General features: G+C 42.0%; 1 protein-coding gene across 1 annotated transcript in view; it reads right to left on the minus strand.

Annotated features, from left to right (window-relative positions):
* Window positions 1–912: 912 nt before the first annotated feature.
* LOC112109659 (sodium/hydrogen exchanger 2-like) overlaps window positions 913–24,086 on the minus strand; it is a 36,530-nt gene continuing 13,356 nt past the window's right edge. Inside the window, exons 4-12 of the mRNA XM_024204250.2 lie at window positions 16,985–17,202; window positions 14,261–14,463; window positions 13,291–13,380; window positions 11,887–11,957; window positions 10,698–10,859; window positions 9,742–9,838; window positions 8,703–8,834; window positions 6,891–6,981; window positions 913–2,428 (exon numbers count right to left, since the gene is read on the minus strand). Coding sequence (XP_024060018.1) covers window positions 2,058–2,428; window positions 6,891–6,981; window positions 8,703–8,834; window positions 9,742–9,838; window positions 10,698–10,859; window positions 11,887–11,957; window positions 13,291–13,380; window positions 14,261–14,463; window positions 16,985–17,202 — 1,435 coding nt within the window. The 3' untranslated portion in view covers window positions 913–2,057. The remainder of the gene's footprint in view (window positions 2,429–6,890; window positions 6,982–8,702; window positions 8,835–9,741; window positions 9,839–10,697; window positions 10,860–11,886; window positions 11,958–13,290; window positions 13,381–14,260; window positions 14,464–16,984; window positions 17,203–24,086) is intronic.

Below are 24,086 nucleotides of genomic sequence, written 5' to 3' on the forward strand. Positions count from 1 at the left end.
TTCCAGCACAGGCACATTTCTAGCTCGGATATGGCAAGAGTATATGCTGATAATTCTAATAAATGTAAAAAAAACAAAACCCCAAGATGCTGTTGAAAAATGAATTCAAAATTATTTGTATAAATTAACATTGTAGTACAGGGGTCGGCAACGTTCGGCACGCGGCTCGCCAAGGTAAGCACCCTGGCGGGCCGGGCCAGTTTTCTTTACCTGCTGACGCGGCAGGTTTGGCCGATCGCGGCCCCCACTGGCCGCGGTTCGCCGTCCCGGGCCAATGGGGGCGGCGAGAAGCGGCGCGGGCGAGCGATGTGCTGGCCGCGGCTTCTCGCCGCCCCCATTGGCCCGGGACGGCGAACCGCGGCCAGTGGGGGCCGCGATCGGCCAAACCTGCCGCGTCAGCAGGTAAAGAAAACTGGCCCGGCCCGCCAGGGTGCTTACCTTGGCGAGCCGCCTGCCGAACGTTGCCGACCCCTGTTGTAGCATCATCTCACTCCATTATAAGCTAAAGAGAAGAATATGGTTGTGCACAGGTGACTGATTCCCACAGTAACTAAACATGGCCACGGTTTTTTGCAAAAATCAACATTTCACAGTAGAGAAAGTATCTTGACGTGGGCCTTTGAGACTTTAAAAAGATCATGGTTCCATCTGCACCCAATTTAGAATTTGCATTTGACAGATACAAGAACTCCGCATAACCTGAACAGTAGAAAAGGATTACAGTAACTGCAGCAAAATTTAGGAAAGTTTGAGACATCAAAAAACAAACAAAAATAAAACCAACCCTCAAACATAAATAAAACTAAAATGGCCAGCTCTAAACTGAGATGAGAAAGACAGGGATGTTTTAGTACAGTAATAGTAGTAATTTATTTTATGGTAATGTCCAGTGGCTCCAACTGAGATTGAGGCCCCGTTGTGCAACATGCAGTACAAACAAAAATAGGAAATCGTCCCTGTCCCACTGAGCTTACAATCTAGATAAAGACAAAACAGACAAAGGAAGGACTAATATCCCCGTTTTACTGAAGAGATACAAAGAGACCAAATGAGCCACCCAAATTCACAAGCGAAACTCAGAACTGGACCCACATTTCCTGAATCTGACTCCATGCCTCACCGTGACACCATCCACCCTCAGCCTGTGACTAGTGTTATAACAATTCTGCTGCATTTCCACAGTAGCCACAAACAGACACAGTAGCCAGTTCTTCAAACAGATCCTTTTGATGTGCCCGCAACTCCTCCTCTGAGGGCCCAATCCTGATAGGTGCTGAGTGCTATCTACTCCCATTGACATGAATGAAAGTTGAGGGCATTCATCATAGCACTGAAGGTGCTCAGCACCTTTCATTGGTTATATGCTGGGGGGGAAATGCAGATAGTATGAATCAGGATTACTCAGGAGTTAGTGCCCTTCACCTGATTTTACAGCCCATTTTCCATGAACTGAATGTGTTTCAGAATCTGCTTCTGCAGCTAGGTCTTCTTTTTCTGACCCTGTTCCAGCCTTCCCAACCCCTAACTGCATCCTACTATACTGGCCATTCTAACAATAATCTGCAGTGATAAATGTATTTGTCTTGTAAGGTCTATGGGACAGGGGCATAGTGCAATTTTCAGTGCTATTCACATTAAAAATCTGATCTAGACAAGCAAAATTCAATCATAAATAAAATCTTAAATGTACTAGAATATTTTTAAAGGTTCTCTTCATTGTAAGAATTTTTAAAACATTCTTAGTTGGATAATTAAATATCGAACTTGGTTTATTTGGTTCCAGAGCTAATAGTGTGATAAAAGGCACATTTTCCCCTTAGTGGTTAAAAGAACATAATTGTCAGAGCATTGCTAAAAGTTATTCATAAAAGATGTTTTCTTTTGTGTCTTGGGTTTAGTATTTGCTGTAGTATTTCATCCAGTTAATTAATGATATGGGCATGCAACCCAAAGGATCCACACCAAGTTTTTAAAATAGATCCCATTGTCCAGTCAGATGGTTTAGAATGCTAATTTAAATCTGTAGTTTATTATTGATAGTTCTACTTCAGCTATTTTCAGTATGGCTGATTCTGAGATTTATTTTTATGCCTTTCAGCTTCTGATGCCCACCTGACTATTCGTGGTGGTGGCTTTGGTCTTGTTGATCTAACATCTTCAGTCAAATTTTCTTCACTCACTGTTCCAAATCTTGGTCTCGATAGCAGTGGTTGCCTGAACCCTCTGGATGCTTGAGCTTCATTGTCCGTTTCTCTGCGATCTACCCTTCCATCATGGTCTCCGTTAACTTCATTCCTCCACTCCATTCTAAATTGCTGCAGTGGCTGCTGCTGGCTCTGGTCTTGCAAAATTTTTCGTGCTCTGGGTTTTAAATTGAGCACTGTGGTAGGAAGCTCCAATTCAGAGTCACTGCTGTCAGCACCCCCTACTGTTAATTTAAAACAAAATTAAAATGTTAGTTGAAGAATATCACTGCCTATACAGTGCTGTAAAACAAAATAACTGAGCCATGCACAGTATCAACCACCAGAAATAAAAATGCTTATCTGTATTTTGAAATTCACAGCCATTTTGCCTGTTTTCCCAGAAATTTGCAGATAGAATTTTGCATTTGTGCTCAGTTGGCTGAATGTTTTCAAAAGCATTTGTGACATTTCCTTATACATTTCCAGTTGTTCTAGACAGCAGTCTATCTGCTCCTTTCCACTTACACGAGGGAAAGGGAATGCAGACATGTGGATGGGGCTCCTAGGGCTATTGGGGTCACAGGGCTTGGACCATAGGGCTAAATATTGCAGCGTGGACATTCGGGCTCAGACTGGAACCCAGGCTCTGAAACCTGTGATGGGGGTGGGTCTCAGAGCCCAGCTGACCCAGGCTCTGAGACTCAGTGACCCGGGTTTTTTATTGAAGTGTAGATGCTCCCATAGGCTACATCTACACTTCAAGCTGGAGGTGTAATTCCCAACTTGGGGAGACATACCCACACTAGCTCTGATTGAGCTAATGCACTAAAAATAGTGTAGCCGCCATGGTGTGAGCAGCGGGTGAGCTAGCTGCCCCAGTACAATCCCAGCTGAAATGCTAGGCATGTACTTGGGCAGCTAGCCCCTCCCACGGTGTGCATCACCACTGCTACACTTCTATTTTTAGCACACTAGCTGGCTTTGAGGGTATGTCTCCTCAAGCTGGAATTTATACCTCCAGCTCAAAGTGTAGCAGTGTCCATACTGGGAAAGTGTCAGGTCTGCTGCATTTACTCCCTCCCCAGCCCTGAAGAACTCCCACTGGGAATGTTCCACAGATATTACTTTGGTAGGGTTTGTATGGGCAAGAGGGGTGGATAAACTGCTTTTTGCAATGTTTTGCCCTCTCTGTGCAGCCGGTATTACACTGGGCATCCTTGCCTAAGTAAATAGTAATCAAATCACTAGTAACTCAACCTCTGTGTATGCATGCTTCTCCCTGAAGGAACTGCATGGCCCAGGATGGAGGAGGTCCAGAGAAGCAGCACGAAGGGACCAACCCTCCACCAGACAAAGGATCTTCCCTGGGGATCTGTGGAGGTGGGAGGTCATGTCTCCTACCTCTCTACGCCACCAGAAGGGACAATGTCGAGGAAACATCATGCAATAAATCTTAGTTTCCAATCCCTCAAACCCCTTCTCATTGGTCTCCCCAGGGCAGAGTACAAATTGTCTCAATGAAAGCTGTGGTAATCTATCCACAAATATTCTTAAATGGTCACTGTCTGTTAGTTTAAGTTGATAATATTCCTAAAGATAGATAGATAGAGATCAAAATGATTTTCCCTTTAGCAGCATTCCTTTAAATTTCTTAATATTTTCCTCAATATTTGCATACTTTCCATAATTTTAATACTTCCATATTTTATAGCATTTACTATTTACAAATGAATTGTGGTATTTCCTATATTTAAGTCAGTTATGGTGCTTTAAATCAATTTTAATAGTATTTAAGAGGAGTACATTGTGGGACTGTCATAGGAACGGTTCCAATTAGTACTCTACACAGCATTTCTCTTGCACAAAGGAGGAATAGGTCAACAAAATATATCCTCATATAATTGTCCATCCACCCACATAATTTCATAGAAAGAAAACCTTCCTCCATCTCTGGTGGCAGGCTTATTGCTTTTTTTTCTAAATGTATCAAATTATATATTTTTTGACAATTGAATAATCTTGAGGCACATTTCCTTTTCAGTGTTTAATTCTAGGTGACAGTGGATGACCTCTGTAGACAGAGCTACAGAATAAAAGGCATCACTATACTCCAGGAGAGCAAAGACATAATTACCAACTTGCAAGGACATGATCCATTGCTAAACTTGTGTGGGGGTCATATTCCACTAATTATGGTGGGCAGTATGGTCTGGAAATGTTACTGAATCTAAATGTATTGCATCTTCCCAGGGGTAGCTCTTGATTGTTACTTTACGTGGAAGAGAATCAGGTGGAGCAGGTTCTATCTACTTATAAATTATAATAAAAATCATATAGAGTGCAAGCCAGAGATGTTCCATTGAAACCATTTTTCTATGGAAAACTCAGATTTCAACAAAACGAAATTTTTCACAAAGGCTGTCTACTTTCCATGGAATATTAAAAAAAAAAAATTGTGAGAAACCGAGAAACCAAATGCCTAAACACTGGTTTGGCAAACACTGAGATATTTGGGGCGTGAAATACACTACAATGTCCAGAAAGACACATGACCCAGAGGGTGTCAAATTCATCCATGGATCAGCGTTCTGGGCCAGTTGCCATAGTAACAGTCAGCTTGTCAATAGTGCTTCATTTATAGCACAAAAAGCACTTTGTAAAAGAGGGTAAGTAGTATCCCCATTTTGCAGATTGAGAAACTGAGGCACAGAAAGACTCAGTGATGTGCCCACGGTCAGTGGCAGAGTTGGGAGTAAAATGTGAGTGTCCTAACTCCTACCAGATGTTCAAATAGCCTATCCACTGGTTATGGCTACTGTTCACCTGGTTTGGACTAGGTGTTCTCTTTGGACAATAGTCTGTGGATCTAAGATTTCATTCTTTCTAATACCCGTGACAATGACTCTTATGTGTGGGAAGTAATGCAGAGAAGATTCTCATTTTTTAGCATCAAAGTTTGGGGTGAAAGGAGAAGCAGACAAGCTGTAGGCATCTCACCCCATGGAAATCTTTAAAGGGGATAATCCCTGTGGTGAACATATAGGCAGAGAAAGTTATAGACACTGAAACACAACAGGAACCCAATCCTGCAAACCCTCACTCACATGAGTAGGCTTGACTCATATGTGCTTGTTCCCACTGAACTAAATCATAATCTCTCATTGACTTCAGTGGTACAGAACTGCTGCCATGAGAAATCTCACTGACTTTTATGGGAGTAGTTATATAAGGACTAGTCTCATGAGTAAGGGTTTGCAGGATTGGGCCTTAAATGCAGATATCCCCTTCAATAAGAAAAAGGGAATCATGGGGAAAATGTGTATTTTGAAGACATGTGAATCAAGGACTAAATATTTTGCTTTCCAAATCTTTGTTGCCCTGATTTATTTATTTGTGTTGTTTCTTCTGACTCCCTTTTCAAATGATGTGACCATTTTATCTTACTCTCACCCATAGAATACAGAGAGTGGAATCGTGCAGTCAATGACAGAACTCCCACTGGCTTCCACAGGGCCAAGATTTCACCCACAGAGTCCAGGCTCTTGTTCTCACCATTTCCCCCTAGCTTGCCCCCAATTAAATATATTTTGCCACCACTAAACTTTATTGGAGCAAAAAAGCCACTTCTAATTAATTCTGCTAATTATCAATAACTTATTTTATCTTAATTTTTAATTAGCACTGGCATGTCTTAATAGCCCCATAAGAGCAGTATTTGCAATGGCAAAGTAACACAGTACAATCTTAGGCAGTGGTCCCCAAACCATGGGGCACGCCCCACCTAGGGGGGCATGGAGGAACATTCAAGGGGGCATGCGATGGGTTCTGGGCCAGCTCCCACAGGGAGCAGGGAGGGAGTGCCATCCAGCCCCATGCTGCTCCCAGCCCAACTCTGGCCCCAGCCACAGCTCCACTCCACCCCCAGCCCAGCTCCACCCCCAGCCACAGCTCCACTCCGCCCCCAGCCCAGCTCCACCCCCAGCCACAGCTCCACTCTGCCCCCAGCCCAGCTCCGATCCCAGACGCAGCTCCACTCCACGCCCAGCTTTGCCCTCATTCCTTCTCCACCCCCAGGCCAGCCCCTCCCTTATCCCCTGTTCAGCCCCTAGGATGACCAGACAGCAAATATAAAAAATCAGGACAGGGGATGGGGGGTAATAGGCGCCTATATAAGAAAAAGACCCAAAAATTGGGACTGTCCCTATAAAATCGGAACATCTGGTCACCCTATTCAGCCCAAGCTCCTTTGCTGAGCCAACTGTGCATAATGGGGGGTTGGTGCAAACAGATTCTGTTACTGGTAAGGGAGTGGGCGGGCATGACAGGAAAAGTTTGGGCACCACTGCTGGTAAGGGAGTGGGCGGGCATGACAGGAAAAGTTTGGGCACCACTGCTCTAAGGTGACATTTCAAAAATACTTACAATAGCTGCTTTTCAGCTGAATAGTGTTGAGGTCTTAAAAACAACTGAAGAAGTTACTGAATCTCTAGTTTAGGAGCAAGGATATGGGCACAATCCTGCAAACCCTCACCCAAGCAAGTAGTCCTTATTCATGTGGGTAATTACATTGATGTGAATGCAATTGCTTGCACGCGTAAGGATTACTCATATGGGTAAATGTGGCCCTATCTGGGGAGTCTGTCCATCCCAAATATACAATATACTAGGCTGTGCTGCCGTTGGTATCAGAACACGTTGCATTACCTCTAAAAGATGTTTTATTCCTTATTCGTAATTTCTCTGGCAGTTTAGCATCTTTAGGCAGGGACAGAAACCGTGTTGCTTTGGTGATAGCCTGTATAAATAAATGCAGGAAGTGTTAAATTATAGTAGAGGGAAATATCACATAATGAACACCAGAAACACAAGCGAGACGTCTGAAAGGGTTTGCCTACCTTAGGAAAAGAGTTGAAGGCTAGGCTGAGATTAGCAAACACATAATAGTTAATCATGATCTTTTCCCACCACAGACTTAGGTTAATCTTTTGCCCCAGTTTAGCTGGCTGAGGCCTACCCTAGCCAATGGGAAGCCTAAGGTTAATGTCAGCCAGCTAAACCAAAATAAAATATGTTAATATGCATCTATACTAGAGAAAAGGTCTGGATAGGTCAGAGTTAGTTACATGTTCATTAACCCCAACCTTTCCTTGACCACTTTTGCTAATGTAGGAAAACCCAAAGTCTTTCTATACACAATCCCTATTTAGAACTTTATTACTCACTTATTAAAATTAGCTCAAAGTTGAAAGTTGGCTTACAAACTCTCAGAGCAAAAGAAACTTGAAATTGAAATCCATTTCCTAGCAGACATTTGTCCTCTGGATATTGTAGTGCTACCCATGAGCCCTGAGCTGAAGGCATATTGGTTAAGTAAAAAAAATAATCCAACATTATTTAAAAAAAAATATTTTAAAAATTACTGTCTGTGCATTTTGACAATCTGACTTGGACCCCCTGTTTCTTTTCCCACCCACAAAATTTCTTTGTCCTGTATTTCTCTCTGGCATCCCTGGCTAGTAAATCAGTTATTTGCATGATTTACTAGCCAGGGATGCCAGAGAGAAATAGCCATGGCTGCAGTGACAGAAAAATATTGTGCTTCCAGAACAAGATCCAGTGTTACACTAAATGCCATGGTAGCCTCAATAATGATGATAACCAAATACAGTGATTCTTGCAGATGTCACTCTGACCTCAGCTGTAACAATGAGTACAGCAATTACCAAGTAACCATGGAATGCGAAAATAAATATTCAAAGAATGGTTAATTTTCCTTTCTCCTAAAGTGGGTAGATGGATTGATTTCAAAGCAGCTGCCAGTGTGGCCTCTACTGGAAGACCCTTTCCCCCTAGTCTTTCAGATATGACCTGAAGTTTGTGATTTTTGCAGTATAGGTTGACTCAGCCCTTCAAACGGCATCATTTGAAGAATAAATTGCATACCATGCAGTTTACTTGGCGGGGAGAGGGGGTCCTTTATGTGCCTCCTCGAAGCTGGAGGTCTTATGTGCCCTCTGTGGATATTGCAGAACGCCTGGCACTTTTCAAATGAGGGGGATGGGCTGCTGAGCTTGGTCAAAATTTGTCCTCTTTACATTGTTGCGGAGCATCCCATGGACAGATTGTCTGCCTCAGTGCCACTGTCTATCTCAGCCAAGCAGGCTCTATTAACATACAGATGCACCTTCACAGTGAGAAGAGAGAAGTCTGTAGTGCTATGTGTATGAAGTTTGTGAAGTTCTTTGTGGACATTTTGGATGACGGCGGCAATAGAACCTCACCCTACAACAGATGCAACTGCATGGAGCTCTGTGGAGGTAAATGGGGCTTCACACAAGCTCCAGGGCTCGTGCACAGAAGAAGGTGCAAGATCAGAGCCTAAGTGTCAGTATTACAAATGACTGATTTTTACTTGTTCCCTTGCACATTCAAGTTTTCCTGTGTTTCAGGGGGACATTTTGCATGATATTTAGCTATGACGAGTTCTTTTCTACAAACATACTAAAATGCAAATACCGGTCTGTCCCTAGACAGGCTGCGGGTTTTCTTTACACTCTCCCGCAGGCTGTGCCGGCGACGGATAAGAATTTCTTTGGCCTGTTTTTCACTTGCATCTGCAGCCAGGCTGTGTCTGTTATATGACATCGTCTGAAAAACAAAGGCCATGGTAACATTTTCAAAAGCACAATGGCAAATGCATTGACGATTTACAAACAGCACAAAATGCACTCTTTGCGTTAGCATTTTATTAAGCGTCACAAATATCTTCCAAACCGAATCACATTAAAAATTGATTAAGGACAATCCGAGTGATTAGGTCAGTGTTTGTTTAGTCATTTGTTCCACAGGCGTTCTGTTCGGCACCTGCCTTTGTTAAACCTGCCAATATTTATCATGAAAAAGAATTGGGGGAAAATAGCTTAATACAGTGTTTATGCCAGATTCACACTAGCTCATTCAATGTGTCAATAGAGGACACTCATTTGAAGATGATAAGATCAGTCACCAAAGGGGGGAAATATTTTCAGCTCCAGCGAGCTGAAGCCAGCGCCTCATTTGAACACTTTCCAAAAACACAGACACACAAACCATTTTAGCCACAGGAGGGTGTAAGTACAGTGTCCTTTTTGCTTTTATGTCATGACTTTCTCAGCTCAGCAATTCGTACTCTCAATAGAAACAACCACACAACCACTGAAAATGAGAAGAGCAATCTCACATCAAGAGCTGACCAAAACACTGGCATGACAGAACTGGGACAAAACTGGGGTTTGGTTTCATGGGGTTGTGTGCACATGACCCTTCAAAAGTAAAGTAAATAAGCTGGATGTAATGTAACAATAATATTTAGCACACACACAAAGGTATAAATGCCAGTAAAGCCCTTATGGCTTATTGTGAACATAAAAGGGACAGATCCTCAACTGGCATAAATCCAAATGGAGCTCCACTGATTTTCACCAGCTGAGAATCTGGTCTGAGAATGGATTTTACAGATCATCTTTACATTCAAAACTGATGTGGGACATTCTATTAAGTATAACTTCACCCTTACTCGATGTCGTATTTGATAGAGATTCTTTGTTAATATTTCTCGCATATTATCCATTTCAGCAGGGGAAAGCGGCCTTACTTTATCTTCCAGATAGTCACTGTTGAAAAGTAGAAAAAAAAATAGAGATAGAAAGAGAAAGAGAGAGAGAGAGAGAGAGAAATGCTTAATACCTGATCATACAAATTAAAATTACCAATTTTCTTCCTTAGAGATTAAAATAACATTTTACATAGGGGGAATTTTTTTTTTTTACAAGATGAAGGGTTTAATCCTGACTCCATTGAAATCAATGGCAAAGCTCAAAACTCACCCAAAAATGTCATGCGCTCTCAAAATTCTATACAGGTTGGATTAAACTACAGATTTGATTGAGGTACTTGTCAAAGTACCCCTGAAACCTCCTTTCCAGCTGCTGTACCCAGGGCCGGCCCTAGACCAAATGGACCCCCTCCCCCCCAATTTGTTAAACTTTTGAATAACTTACAGCAACCTGAGCCTCAGTGCCCCCCAAGCCCAGCACCCCGGCTAGTTGCCTGCCCCTAAATCTGGCCATGGCTGTACCAGCTGCTTTCAGAAGGGCAGGCACTGTCTCAGAATTTAGACTCAGGTTCCTTTGGGAATGTGCTGCACTCTGGGATACTTGTGCCATCAGGCTCTTCAACCTGGAAGAGCAAAGGTCACCTTCAGTCTCTGTGGGCTGAAGGTGAAACTGACCAACAATGAATCCCTTCACTTCTCTTAGTGGGCCAGTGCCCGAGCGACCCCAAAGCTACAGCCACCACTCCCGCTGATGGCATTCATTTCAGATTCATTGTGGGGAAAATGGTAATTGCACTGTCAATGTCAGGCAACACTAAGATACCAGCCTTACGAAGACATGATCCCTGTACACAAATGGTGTAGTATAATAAACCCACACACCTACATGGAGATTCATCCACACTGGCTTTACTCACTTGAGAGAAGCTGAGGATGGGACTGTACTTATCATCCCACTTTCTGCCATCTCAATGGCATGTTTGATTTCCAGCTTCTTGTACAGGGAAACAATGCTGGATTTGGGCTGGTTCTCCCGGATTAGAAGTCTCCGCAGGAATTTATTGTCAAATTTTTTAAACCTGTGGGCAAGGCAAACCAACCCGACCAGTTAGCTTCTGTTACAAATAGTTCGGGAAAGCAAATATTCCACGGCTGCAGTGATGGGGATGGAGGTTACTCCCTGCGGGATGGATTTCTGGCCACGTCAATCAAATATCATTGAATGAGGTAATCAAGGATCAAGTAAAACTTTCTCTGCTGGGACTGGCCTCTGTTTGGGCTCATACATTCACCCTCTAACAGTGACCTTTAGCTTTTAATTGTGTTGGCTTATTGACAATTATTATTTTTAATTAGCCATTTGCCTAAAAGACAATGGGAGCAGTAAATATTACTGTAATAGCGCCAAAAAGGCCTTGGCTTGAACTCACTGCCTTTCATGCTCTGAACTTTTAATGGCCCCCTGAAAAAGAACATTCAATTTTGTTAAAAGTTCTCGCCTCTAGTGTAGCAATTGGATGCTTACTGAACCACTATTGATCCTTCTTCTCCTTACTAAGTTTGAAATAAAACCATCAAGAACCACGCAATAGACAATCTGCTGTTCTGATATTCAACTCTTTCAGGCACCTCAAAGTCAACTAGTTCCTGAGTCTCCCTGTGATAAGATCCAAAGGACGCTGATTGGTTTCCACCAAGCAAGGAGCTAACCCTGTCCTTCAACATTACAAAGCTGTACAGGCTGGAATAGCAAAGCAGGCTAGGGACTACAGGTTTACACAAACTCTCAAAGGCCACACAGAAAACATTGCAAAAACAACCAGAAATGGGGAACGAATGGTTTGAGGTGATGGAATTCCATAGCTGGGGTCAGAGGGCTGGGTTTTTACCCTGCCTTAGGTTTTTGTTCTGTTTTCTTGTGGTTTTGTAAAACTATTTGGTCTCACTGTGTAACCCACGCATGCTAAAACCAAAGCAAACAGGAGTAAAACCCCGAGGAGTAAATCTGCTGCCCAACTGGCTGCTTTTGCTGTTGCTGAGCCAACTCATCAATTCAGCCAACTTAGTCTCCCTTCTACCGCGAAGAGTTTTAAATAACATTCTTACTTATCTTTCCAAAAGTTGTGACCCCAGTGTCCGCACACATCTTCAATTCCAGTCTTTACATGATCAAAGAACTAAAGGCAAAAATACAGATTCCTTATGAATTCCCATGGACATCATTTAGCTTGCTCTTAGATATGACACTTTAATGATAGCTTAGTTAAATCACTAAAGTCTTGTCTGTATTAGAAAAGTTGCACCAGTTTAACTCAATCAATTCAAAAGTCAATTGAGTTAAACCAGTGCAAATCTGTAAAGTAGAATCACAGACCCACAGGGTTAGAAGGGAGTGCAAGGGTTAATAGATGCCCTAAAACCTGTTTAGTCTGTGTTTAAATTGCTTTAGGTTGAGTGGAAAGATTATCGAGTGATTCAAGCACTAGCCTAGGACTCAGGAGACCTGGCTTCAATGTCCTACGCCACCACAAACTTCCTGTGTGACCTTGGGGCAAGTCACTTAGGGTACATCTATACTGCATCTAGGAGCAAGCCTCACAGCCCAGGTGCACAGATTTTTGTTAGCGGGACTCATGCTAGCGTGCATAAAAATAGCTGTGTAGACATTGCTTTGATGTTGTAACTTGGGCTCTCAAACTGGGGTGGGTGGGAGGGGCTTAAGAGCCTGAGCTCCAGCCCGAGCAGCAACGTCTACACAGCTATTTTTAGAGTACTAATGTGATCCCCGCTAACAGGGGTCTCTGGACTTGGGCTTGGAGGCTCGCTCCCAGATGCAGTGTACACATCATCAGGGTTAGACCCTCAAAGGTATTTAGGCTCCTAAATTCCACTGAAATCAACTGGAGTTAGGTGCCTGAACATCTTTGAGGATCTGAGTCTTCATCGCTCTGTGCTTCAGTTTTCCATCTGTAAAATGGAGATAATAGCACTTCTCTACTGCTCAGAGGTATTCTGTGAGTAAATACGGTACAAATTGTGATGCACCCAGGGTGGGATTCACATACATATTTAGGCATCTAGCTATGGGAGTATGTATCTTAGATTCAGAGAGAAACTGATGTACGGTAGGGTTAAACTGGTTTAAGTGTGTCTACATTAGGGTTTGCACTGGTTTCACTAGTTTAATTTAATATCAGTTTAGTTAAACATGTGCCACTGTTCTAGCATAGGCAAGTCCTAAAACTGCAGCAAATTCATATATAAAGAGTAAAAGGAATGTAATTTTATCACAGCAGATCAACAATTTAGAAAATGAACAATCCAAAGGCAAATTCTCTCTCTCTCTCTCTCTCTCTCTCTCTATATATATATATATACATATAAAATAAAGTTTATCTCCTTGTGGCACAGGCACATTACAGGTCAAATCTGGTCCTAGTCAATGGGAGTTTTGCAATTGTCTTCAATAGAGCCAGGATTTTACCCTATAATGCTAAAGCTATGGCATACCCGATTGTAAATTTCTTCACCGACAGCGGGCTGCTTTTTATTCGATCTTTTAACATCAAGAAACTCTACCAGTGGGCGAATTGTTATTCCCTGTACAGAAAACAGAAAAAAAAAATCCTTGTTGACTCATAGACGTAAAGGAATAGAGACATACATTTCAGTCATTTGCCTTCTTTTTTTTTCAGTCAAAACTGTGACAACCAGCCTGGGGGTCTTCCTGGCTCCCCAAAGACAAGTATGGTACAGTAGTTTCAAATATGAATTCACCCCTGTAATTAGCAAGTGTTGCATTTAGTCAGCAATGTGCTCCCTCACATAATACAGTCCCCACTAGCAAAGCAGAAGTGAAGGGAATCTTCAGACTATGATTGATGTCCATAAAAAAAAGGATGCATTCATCTGACAAATCCTATTAGTGACTTGCCACTTGCTAATGGCAACCATTTTTTCCAATAAAAGTTTTTCAAGAATTGCATGATGAAGAAAAACAATCAGCTTTTGAAACCAGAAGCAAATCTTTCTTAATTCAAACACAGATTTGGAACATTCTCGTTAGCTATTGTTTTAGAAATTAAAATTCAGGGCTGACTAAATAGTAATATGGAAATTAATATCGAAGAGTAGGTGACAGTGGAATTTTTGGTTAGTATTTATCCTCATTTGGTTATTTTAAGAGAAGGCACCAACTTCTGGCTTGCCCAATATGCTATGTTGGCTTTTAACATTTACTTATGGAGGAAATGTCTTCTTTTTATTTTAATGCTACTTACACATTAACATAAGCTGTTAATAAATACCTGACACACCTTTGCTGACTGGCTGCTGGCTACACTGCATTTTTAAGTATGGTCATATGACAAAACCCTCTGAAAAAGGCCCATTCAGGCAGATTAAATGTTTTGATTTTCTTCTCAAATGCTTCTTCACAAAACATCTGGGAAACAAAACCTGACAGGAGGAGAGTTCTCACCTGAATGAAAACGGTAAAGAATATCACCACAATAGTAGCAGTAATGAACAATTTCTTTCTGGGGATCACAGCAACAGGAAGCAGAAATACAAGAGAAAAACAGATGGCTCCTCGGAGACCTCCATAGGCAATAATGAACTGGTCCTTAAAAGTTAGAGGAATTGTCCGGAACATGTTAATGATCTGAGTCAAAACAAAAACACCTGAGGAAAGGATGAAGACAATAGTCAAAGGGAAAACTGAGGTGACATGGAAAGCCTCATCATTGCTGATGTTTATTTTTATGACACAGTGTTTGTTTGTTTGTTTTTGGTTTTTTTAAGAAAGGAAATGTCTGTTTACCAGATTGAGAGATTTTTAGTTTAAAACATTGGGTAACATTTTCAAAAGTGCCTAAGAGACTTAGGAGCCCAAGTCCTATTTTCAAAAGTGATGTAAACACTCCAGTGGCTGAAAATCCATGGACTTTAGTCCTAAGGGCTAGATTTACAAAGGTATTTAGGCACCAAGGTGCACCTGGTGAAATTTATATAAGCACCAAAGCTGGTTAGGTGCCTAATTCCCACTGAAAGTCTATGGGAGCTCAGTTAAACTCCTAAGGGCTAGATTCACAAAGGAACTTAGGCATAGTGGTGCTGTGTGTCACAACACCTAACTGTTAGACAGCTAGAAATCACCAGCATTCACAGTCAGTTCCCCAGTCAAGCTAGCCTATGGGAGATGCTAAGAAGAGGGTTGTGTCCTAAGCCCCACCTTTCTCAAGCTCAAGGAGTTCGACACCTAAATCCACATTGGACAGAGGCACCTCCCTCTGCTTTGGAGTCTCAGCTGTGAACTCCCTTGAAATTCACTTCCTATGTTGTTTTCTGCAAGAAGCCAGCGGGGAGAAGAAATAGGAGCTCCCTCATAGCTTTTAGCCCAGTGGCACGATACTCACCTGGGATGTGCAAGACCCCTGTTTCAAGTCCTCCCTCCACCTGAGGGGGGAAGAAGGAATCTGCCACTTCTCAGGTGAGTGTCCTAGTCACTGGGCTATGGGACATTCTGATAGGGGGTTCCCTCACTCTCCTGTTGAAGCTGTTCCACTGGTCCATATAATTAAAGAGGCATTGAAGGAGAAGGACAGGACCCTGGGTCTCCCACGTCCCTGGTGAACTCTAGGTGTCCTAAACACCAGACTATAGAGTCATTCTCAGCTTGTGTGCTTTCACTCTCTCTGGTCCAATGACCCTTTAATTATTTATCCACAGTGGAACAGCTTCAACAGGAGAGACTAAGCCTCAGATCAGAACACCCCATAGTCAGTGGTTAGAACACTCACCCGAGAGCCAGGGGATCCCTGTTCTACTCCCTTCTCCTCTCAGGGACAGAGGGAACTTAAGCTGGGCATCTCCCACATCCCAGATGAGTACCCTAGCCACTGGGCTAAAGGTTATGAGGGAGCTCTTCCTCCTCCCCCTGTTTAAGCAGACTGGATTGGGCCTGCAGGCGAGTTAGGTGGAGAAGCACCTATCCTTCTCTGGTACGTGCACTGCTCCGGAGTTTAGGCATCCGGACACCTAACGTGAGGCTGCAGTGCGCATGTGCAGAGGTGGAAACATAGGTGCCTACAGAACTTTTAATGCAAAAACTCAGGCACTGAGCTAGTTTGACACCTATAGGGTTTGGTGGCAGCTGAGGGGGGTGGGGCTTTTGAATCCCAGTGGGGCCTGATTCTGAGATTTAGGTGCCTAAAGACGCAGCTAGGCACCTAACTCCCTTTGTGAATCTAGTCCTAAGTTACTAAAGCACTTTTGAAAATCCCACTAGACACTGATCTGCACCTTTAGGTGCCTAAATACCTTTGTAAACCTGGCCTTAAGTGCATAAATAACTGTAAAAATGGGACTTAGACACTGTCAAAAATGTTACCTGTTGTCTCCAACACACAAAGGCTCAAATCTTGGAAACAGTCACATGCTTAACTTTACCTGCATGAGTGATGAAGCCAATGGGTTATTCAAGTGACTAAAGTTAAGCATGTGCATAAATCTTTGCAGGATTGTGGCCCAGAACAGAAGAAGCCAAAAAGACTCTTTAAAGGGTTTGTTTCTTCTCAACATACAGAAGACACTTTCTTCTTTTCTGGTTTAAGAATCATATAACACAGTAAACAGAAATTTAACTATGGTATCCCCCATTGTAATGCTATTGGTATTTCCGACCATGACTGACTTGGGATAAACATACAAGACATTAACTAACTCTTATTTGTTTCCTTTTTGCAATGCTGCCAATAATTTTGGGAATTTTTCTTTCGTTTTTTGTTTATTTTTAAACCACTTTCAAATAAAATGCTTGTGACAATGATGACGCTTTAGTTTCAATATGGTTATGGGAATCTATGGACTCCTACGCATTTCATGAGCACAAGACTGAGCTGAAAGTAATCTTTGGAACGCAGACTAACCTCTTTGAAATAAAGGACACTTAAATGTAAGGAGACCACTTTGTGACCTACTGAAACTCAGCTTTATCAATCCCTAGAGCTCGGACCTGAAGTCACCTGCCAATAGTGAGGCAAGAAGTTATTAGTCTCCCATATCCAGCACAAGCAGATATTCAGCTTTCCCCTATCCTATGCAGATTAGCTATTACTTCTTCACAGGTCCTGTGCCACAAAAGATGCACGTTTCACTTGTAAAGAATGCTCAAGAACAAAGTTGGATGTCAAGACTTTCTTACCCAGTGCACGCCAGATCAAACAGAAGAGGAGGGTGAAGCTAACAAAGGCCCAATTCCATTCATGGTTTTTTCCAACCGTGGACACTCCCATGAAAATAAAGATCAGGGTCTCACTGACACTGCTCAGCATCTTCATGAAATACTTTATGGTTGTGTAGGACTTCTGGGAAACATTCTCCTCCACATACTTGTTCATGGTCATGGCACAAGCTGTTATCCTGCAAAGTTAAAAGTTAGTGTTTAGTTTATTTTTTAAACCCATTCATCTAAAGAGAACACTACTCAATGTTCAGCTAGGAAGGGCTCCCTTTGATATTGGTCGTCTCTTAAATAAAAAGCATAATTAATTCTACCAACTACCTATTTTCAATTATATATGTAGAATGTATTTATAGAGGGTTTTTTTCACGAAGGTGTGTTTTCTAAAGAAGTGTTAGTGTGGAGAACCTTTTCTCACAGGCTGATCCACACAGCCAAAATGAAAGGCCCTCTGCAGGGTCACTCAAGATTCTAATGCTGAGCTTCCAAAACAACCCCTTCAAAGAAACACAAAGCAAGACATCACACCTGTCCTTCAGCATACATACGTTGCCAGCATGAGTGAGTGAAATGGGGATGCTCGGTACAATCATCCAACATATGAGGGAGGAAGCAAGGCTTACTAAGACAGACATAGACAGCAAGGGCCAAGGACCTAGCAGTTTCTCTCTATTAAAGAACAACATCCATATTTCTCCCTTATTCCTCCATGTCCTCTGATAACAAGTATTTCTATGTCCTTGTCCATGATGGTCATAACTCAGTATAATGATCTATTTCTGTTCATGGACTGACTCTGAGTAGGAAAGAGATGACAGGGGCCTTGAGTAAAAGGCTCAAAAAGGTCTCAGTGATTTAGGTACCTAAGTTCCATTTTCAAAAGTAACTTAGGCACTCAGAAACCTAAATTTCACTGAAAGTCAATGGGACTTTGACTTTGAAGGAGTGACACTTTGATTTCTGATTTCAATGGGATTTAGGCTCCTAGAAGCTTTTAAAAATCCCACTCAGTACCTATCTGCATCTTTAGGCAACTAAATACCTTTAAAAGTCTGGCTGAAAGTCACGTTTGAAAATGGGACTTAGGCGCCTAAGTCACTTAGGTGGTTTTGAAAATCTTACCCCTTGTCTACAGAAGGACTTCAGCTGCCAGCGTAGCTGCCCCAGGGCAAATCCCTAATAATGCATGGCTATGTTTTATTGGTACAGGATGATTGGAACCAATGTGGTTTAATTCCAGCCTCAAAACCACAGTAACCTACACTTGTACTAATCATACTGCACCACTGAAAACCATGTCAACAGTAGTTTTTTTGCACTGGTACAGCTACATCTGTAACTGAAATCCCACTGTAGAAAATACCCTATTTCTTTCATTCTGTTTTTCATATGTTCTGTCAGCTGGTTTATTGTATCACAGGTCAAATGTCCAATTTTTTTCTTGTGCTTTGAGGGGATCACTCCTTTAGGGCTTAGCTTTTCCCCAGGTGCCATCACATGAACATCACATTGAGATTTTGAGGGCAGTACTCTCATACTTTCTGTGGTTTAATTTGACAACATGAGTGCTGCTAATATGTTTTCCATGGAGCTTACTATACTAAAACTATTGCCAGCTAATAATGCTTGTGATTTAGGGTATGTCTACACAGCAAATCAGCAGTGAGTCTCAGAGCCCGGATCAACTGACTTGGGCTTGCAGGGCTCATGCTGTGGGACTTCAAACAGCAGTGTACATGTCTGGACTTGGGCTGGAGCCTGGGCTTTGAAACCTGGTGAGGGAGGAGGGTCTCAGAGCCAGGGCTGCAGCCCAAGCCCAAACATCTACACTATTATTTTTAGTTCTGCAGCACAAGCCCCGCAAGCCGAAGTAAGTTGATCCAGGCTCTGAGTCTTGCTGATGCAGGGCACCTGTTTGCTGTGTACATGTACCCCTGGTGTCTTCCAGTTTTCAGATGGTACTGTCCCTTCAGTATTCTGCAGGCTGCTCAACTGAACTTTTAGTCGCTCAGCACTTACGTCATCATGGAATATTGCAACCAATATATGAGCAGGCAAAGTGACATCCAAATAGATGGGCATACGTATAGGAAGCTAAGTGGCCAAGTATTTACCTCAAGTGCGTGTGTTGAGAGCATGATCCCTAGCTGAGACTATCAAACAACTGTCCCCCTTGATTTTACGTGTTTGTGGTTAAAGGGATATGCTACCACCAATACAGCTCTTTGCTGATTTCCCAATTGAAAACTGGCTTCATATAAACCTGTATAAGAGTTTTTGGTCAAAGCACATGAAGCCCAGTGGTTTGCAGACAGAGATGGAAAGCCATGTATCCATTTTGCCTTTCTGCATGTGGCCCCAGAAAAATAGTCTGCACTAAAGCTGCACATCCCAGCATGCGACCATAATCCACTTCCTTATACGTTTAACATGTGTGTTACAACACTCAGAGTCACAGAAAATTCTGGCTAAACGTGGACCTATAATCTTCATCCTTCTGGTATTTGGGACATTGCTTTCTGTTCTCCAGTAAGATGATGCCTCTTGTCTGTCTGTTGGAGAGACTTTCAGGGGAGAGGGCCCTCAACTGAGAATGTTCAGCCCCTAGTCACAGAGTCCCCTCTTTGAGACAGCCTTATCACCCCTGTCAGTCATAATCGCCCCACTGGGGCACAAAGGAGTGGCACTCATAGAGAGAGGTCAGGCCAAACCCATTGAGGGCTCTAGAGATCTGCATCAGCATCTTTATACACATCCAAAATTGAAAGGAGAGCCAATGCAAGGTACAGAACACAATGAGACAGCATGTGCTCCCTTTATTTCTCTGGGTTTGGGGCTGCTGGAAGATAGATCAGTTTCACTTTCTGAATAGACTGTACTTTCTAGCTGAGGCATAGTATGCTGCAGTCGTCCAGTCTGGAAGTGGCACTATAGGATAACCAGGACTAGGACTGTCTTCTAGTGGAAAGAGCAAACTAAATGTCCTTGAAAACCAAAGAGGGAAGGAGGCATTTCTGGTGATAGATGCTATTTGTGCATCCAAAATCAGCAGTGAGTCCAAAATGACTTCAGAATAATGCACGACCTTGAGCAGCTGTGAGAAGATGACAATGGGGAAAGTTGAGGTTGTAGTTGCTGACACTTTCTCAAAATGGTACCCTCTCCTACTAAAACTGCTTCTATCATTTCCTGATTTAGCTTGATCTTTTGTCCAGATTCCAATTTCCTTCAGATACTGGGAGACAGTGTTGTTTGCTCTGGATGAGAAAGACTAATAGCTGACTATATTAAGTCCTTGACTCCTCTAGGATCCCTTGTCACAGCCAAAGCCAAAAGTGGCTGATGAGTCTTACCCCAGCGTGGGGGAATCCAACTCTTCCCTCTCCTCATGACAGGCATGATGGAGACTGGAGGGGCAGGGCTGGAGCACAGTGTGCTCTGCTGATCCCATGAGAGTGCAGTATGATGAGTGGAACTGGAAAAAGAGGGACAGGTTTCAGGAGGGAATGAGTTTAGTGTAGAAATGGGTGCCCAAAAATGAAGTTGGGTGGGGCTAGGGCTAGGCCATTACCATTCACACAACAGATACTCATTGTGCAATACTGGCCCCAGCATGCTTAATAACAATTTCTTTCCTACAATGCTGTCTTCCTGCAATCTCACTTATTGCTAATGAAACAGAGACCAGTCAGTGCAATCTGGAGCAGCCATTTGGCACTTCTAATGTGCTTTGAGGGCTGGCTCTGTCCCCGGACAAGTTGAGGATGGAGGAGGAATAAAGTTAGTTTAGAGCTACCTTTGCATCCCCTGGCCTTCATCTGTGCTGAGCATGAGTTTGACATTGGTGAGGATTGTGTCCAATATTTCCTTATTGTATCCCCAGTGTTTTTATGCAGATGTTGAGTAAAACTGAAACTAGGATGTAGTCTCTGGGTCCCTACAACTGTGGCCTCTTTGGGAAAACAAGCTCGGCATGACAGGCCGGGACCTGTCAGAGAAGAATGGTGAAGATCTCATTCTTCCCGCCTCAACACCTTTGGTTTGGTCTGAACATATTGTCCATGATAATGTAGCCATTGTCTTTTGCCAGGACTCATTAAGGTCAGCCTGAGACCAATCCCAGAAGGCTATGTGAAGCAGGGTGTCTAACCAATATAACATTTCACCTTCCTGACTTTCTGATTTATTGGGAAGCCTGACCGTCACAGTGTACAAACTAAACAGAAAATGAAATTAAATGTTAGATTCTATTGATTACCCTCTAAAACTTAATTCTTATCATGATTACAGACATGTAAGCTCCAGGATGAGTCAGCCAGTTTTGGGAGCAGTTTGTTTTTGGATCCTGAGCTAATGGAGACTCTGTGCACGGATGTCTGAAAAGAATCTGTCACCAGATTAATTTGTCCCTCTGTAACTTAATCCATCTCATATATTTAACCACTAAAATTTAAAGGGACAGCATCCTCATTTTTTATATATTTTTTTCAATACAATATTACTTTCACTTATTGAATGTCAGTAACTGACTTAATTCAGTAATGTACCGAGATTGAGCAGTGCTATAAATCTTCATTAATCTTCAAATGATGAATATGCTACAATTAGCCAATGTGCAGTTTTGCATTTGATAGCTCTTTAGATTAGTTAGTTCTATTTGAACAAAAAATCCTATGTGAGTTTCTTCATTTGGAAAAATGAAATTACAAGACAGCTACCAAACTTCTAAAAGATGCAAAATACAAATATTATTTTAATATTTTCTTTCCAATGGAGGTTAATATTGTCAACATAATCTGCGAGTGGGAAAGCCTAGGTGTTCTCTTCATTTTGTTTTGTACTTCCTGTTCACATCCAATTTACATGTAGCTCCTGCATTCTTTGCTCTCAGCCTGTTGACTCTGCTATGTTAAAATCAGGAAAAGAATAAAGGACTGATTACCATCAAATTGTATTTTGTCTCCCTTCGACTAATGTAAATCCATTTGCACAAACAGTGCAGTTTCTGTTGTGGCTGGAATAAACTAGAGCTCTGGATTCAGTCCTCAAGTTTCTTTGACCTACTAAACTTAACTGTAGTTTAAGTGCATGTTTCTTTTAGGCTGTTCATTCATTGTTGCAAAAAAAGAAACTCATATTAATAGTTCTGCTGTTTCACAGCCCTTATAAAAATTATAAACAGAAAATGTAGTATTATCATTTGAGGTGGGACTAGACTGAAAAGTTCAGCTCCACTGCTACTGTTTCTTGTTCATGGTTTTGATTCAGGCCCAGCTCTAATTACATCATAATACATTTCCTCGCCTTCAGAAGAGAACACTCTAATAGGGACTATCTAGGAGATAATTAATCCATTACAACCTACTATTTTGATGAGGCATCTGGCCAGGAGTTATAAATGGCTGTTTCAAGAATCATTTGTCCCCATGACAAGTATGTTGCATGGGATATTTTGGGTAAAAGGAAAAGGCATTAACTCCTTTTTTTTCCTCTTCTCCTCTGGCTTCAATCAATTTCCCAGCTGCACACAGGTGAGGAGACAGGGTCAATAGATATTATTTATTTGATAATGCTGCATTTTCCTTTCCAGTAATTTACCAGTGCCACAACTTTAATATGTCAGTTTCAGTGTTTCTTTCATTCAGGTAAATGGAAACTGGATTTTAGAAGTTCAGGGCTAAGTATCTGTGATGCATGAAAACCTAGAGCTGAGGGGTGTGGGTAAGAATTTATTTGAAAATTATCTGAAATTAATCTTTGAAACAGCAAGTTTTAAATTAAATGTACACAGCCTTCCATCTGCATTGGTACAGTGATTCACTGTTCACTCATCTCTGGCACCTGCAGCTATCATGTATGCTTCAGACATGTCAACAACCTTTTTCCCAAAGTGTAAGGATCCAATACTTTTACCTGGATGATAGAGTAAACACCACCTTCAACCTCATTTTCAAAACAGAGAATACTCTGATTTTCTAAATAATATATTATAGGACTGTTTTGATATTTCATAACTTCTGTCTGGAAGGCACTAGACAAAAGTGGCCGGGGTTTAAAGTCTTCTACAAATGATGAGACGTCTGGCAGTGCTGTCTTCTCCAAGTACTGCACTGCAGTGTCAGCACTCACTGTGAGCCCAAGTCCTGCTGTGGGACTGAACCCACGGCCTTCTAGTCTTTGCTCTTCAAGATGACTAAATAGATGTCAGAGAAAAACCTGGACCTGCTATTAAAATTTTTATTTCAATGCCATACACCATGTGCTTTTTGTGCTTTATTAAATTAAGAGGTAGAATATGCTTTTGCCCTCTGCCCAGTGTATGGGGCAACGCATAGCTGCACTGCCCCCAGGGGCCCTCCGCCCATATGCTCAAGGGGGAGAGAGGAAAAATAGATGCACAGTGTCTACTTATCCTATCCACAACTGGAAGGCCCAAGTAGACGCCACAGAAGAATAAAGGGGGAAGGGAGCTTACTCCCCACATGGGCCCACAGGTCAGGCTATAAATGATCGTTATTAATCTATTCCAGAAATGACCAAACACAGTATTATGGATATGGCGTGTTATGGGAAAGAGTAAAATATTTAATAATAATTAATATGTATAAAGTATTATAAATATGAAACAAGTTTAGAGTAAAAATACATTCAAGATACATTTGATGATAAATATTTTGTGGTCAAGTTGGAATATCAAATAGTAATAATACTACCTACCACTTCCTCCATCTTTCATACCCACGCAGGGGCCAATCACATGTTGACACTAGGGCTGTCATAGTAATGAATATTTATCCATACAGCTGTATACTTTCAGTATTATTCTGCACCCATGTGCTTATTCCATTTATACGTTAGGAGACATGCAGTGTAATTAGTTTTATATTAGGCTCACAGTGTCCAGTTCAGCATTTTCATGCAAACTATTATGACATTTTATATAATGCTTCACTCCCTTTTTTGATATGGGAGCCCCTTAAGTACATGATCATATGCTGCCAATGACATTTGACTAAGAACAGGAGGAAACTGGAAACCACACAAATGCTATGAATAGCAACCA

Source organism: Terrapene carolina, unplaced genomic scaffold, assembly GCF_002925995.2.
Source record: "Terrapene carolina triunguis isolate 2854851 unplaced genomic scaffold, T_m_triunguis-2.0 Scaffold21, whole genome shotgun sequence".
Taxonomy (NCBI): domain Eukaryota; kingdom Metazoa; phylum Chordata; order Testudines; family Emydidae; genus Terrapene; species Terrapene triunguis.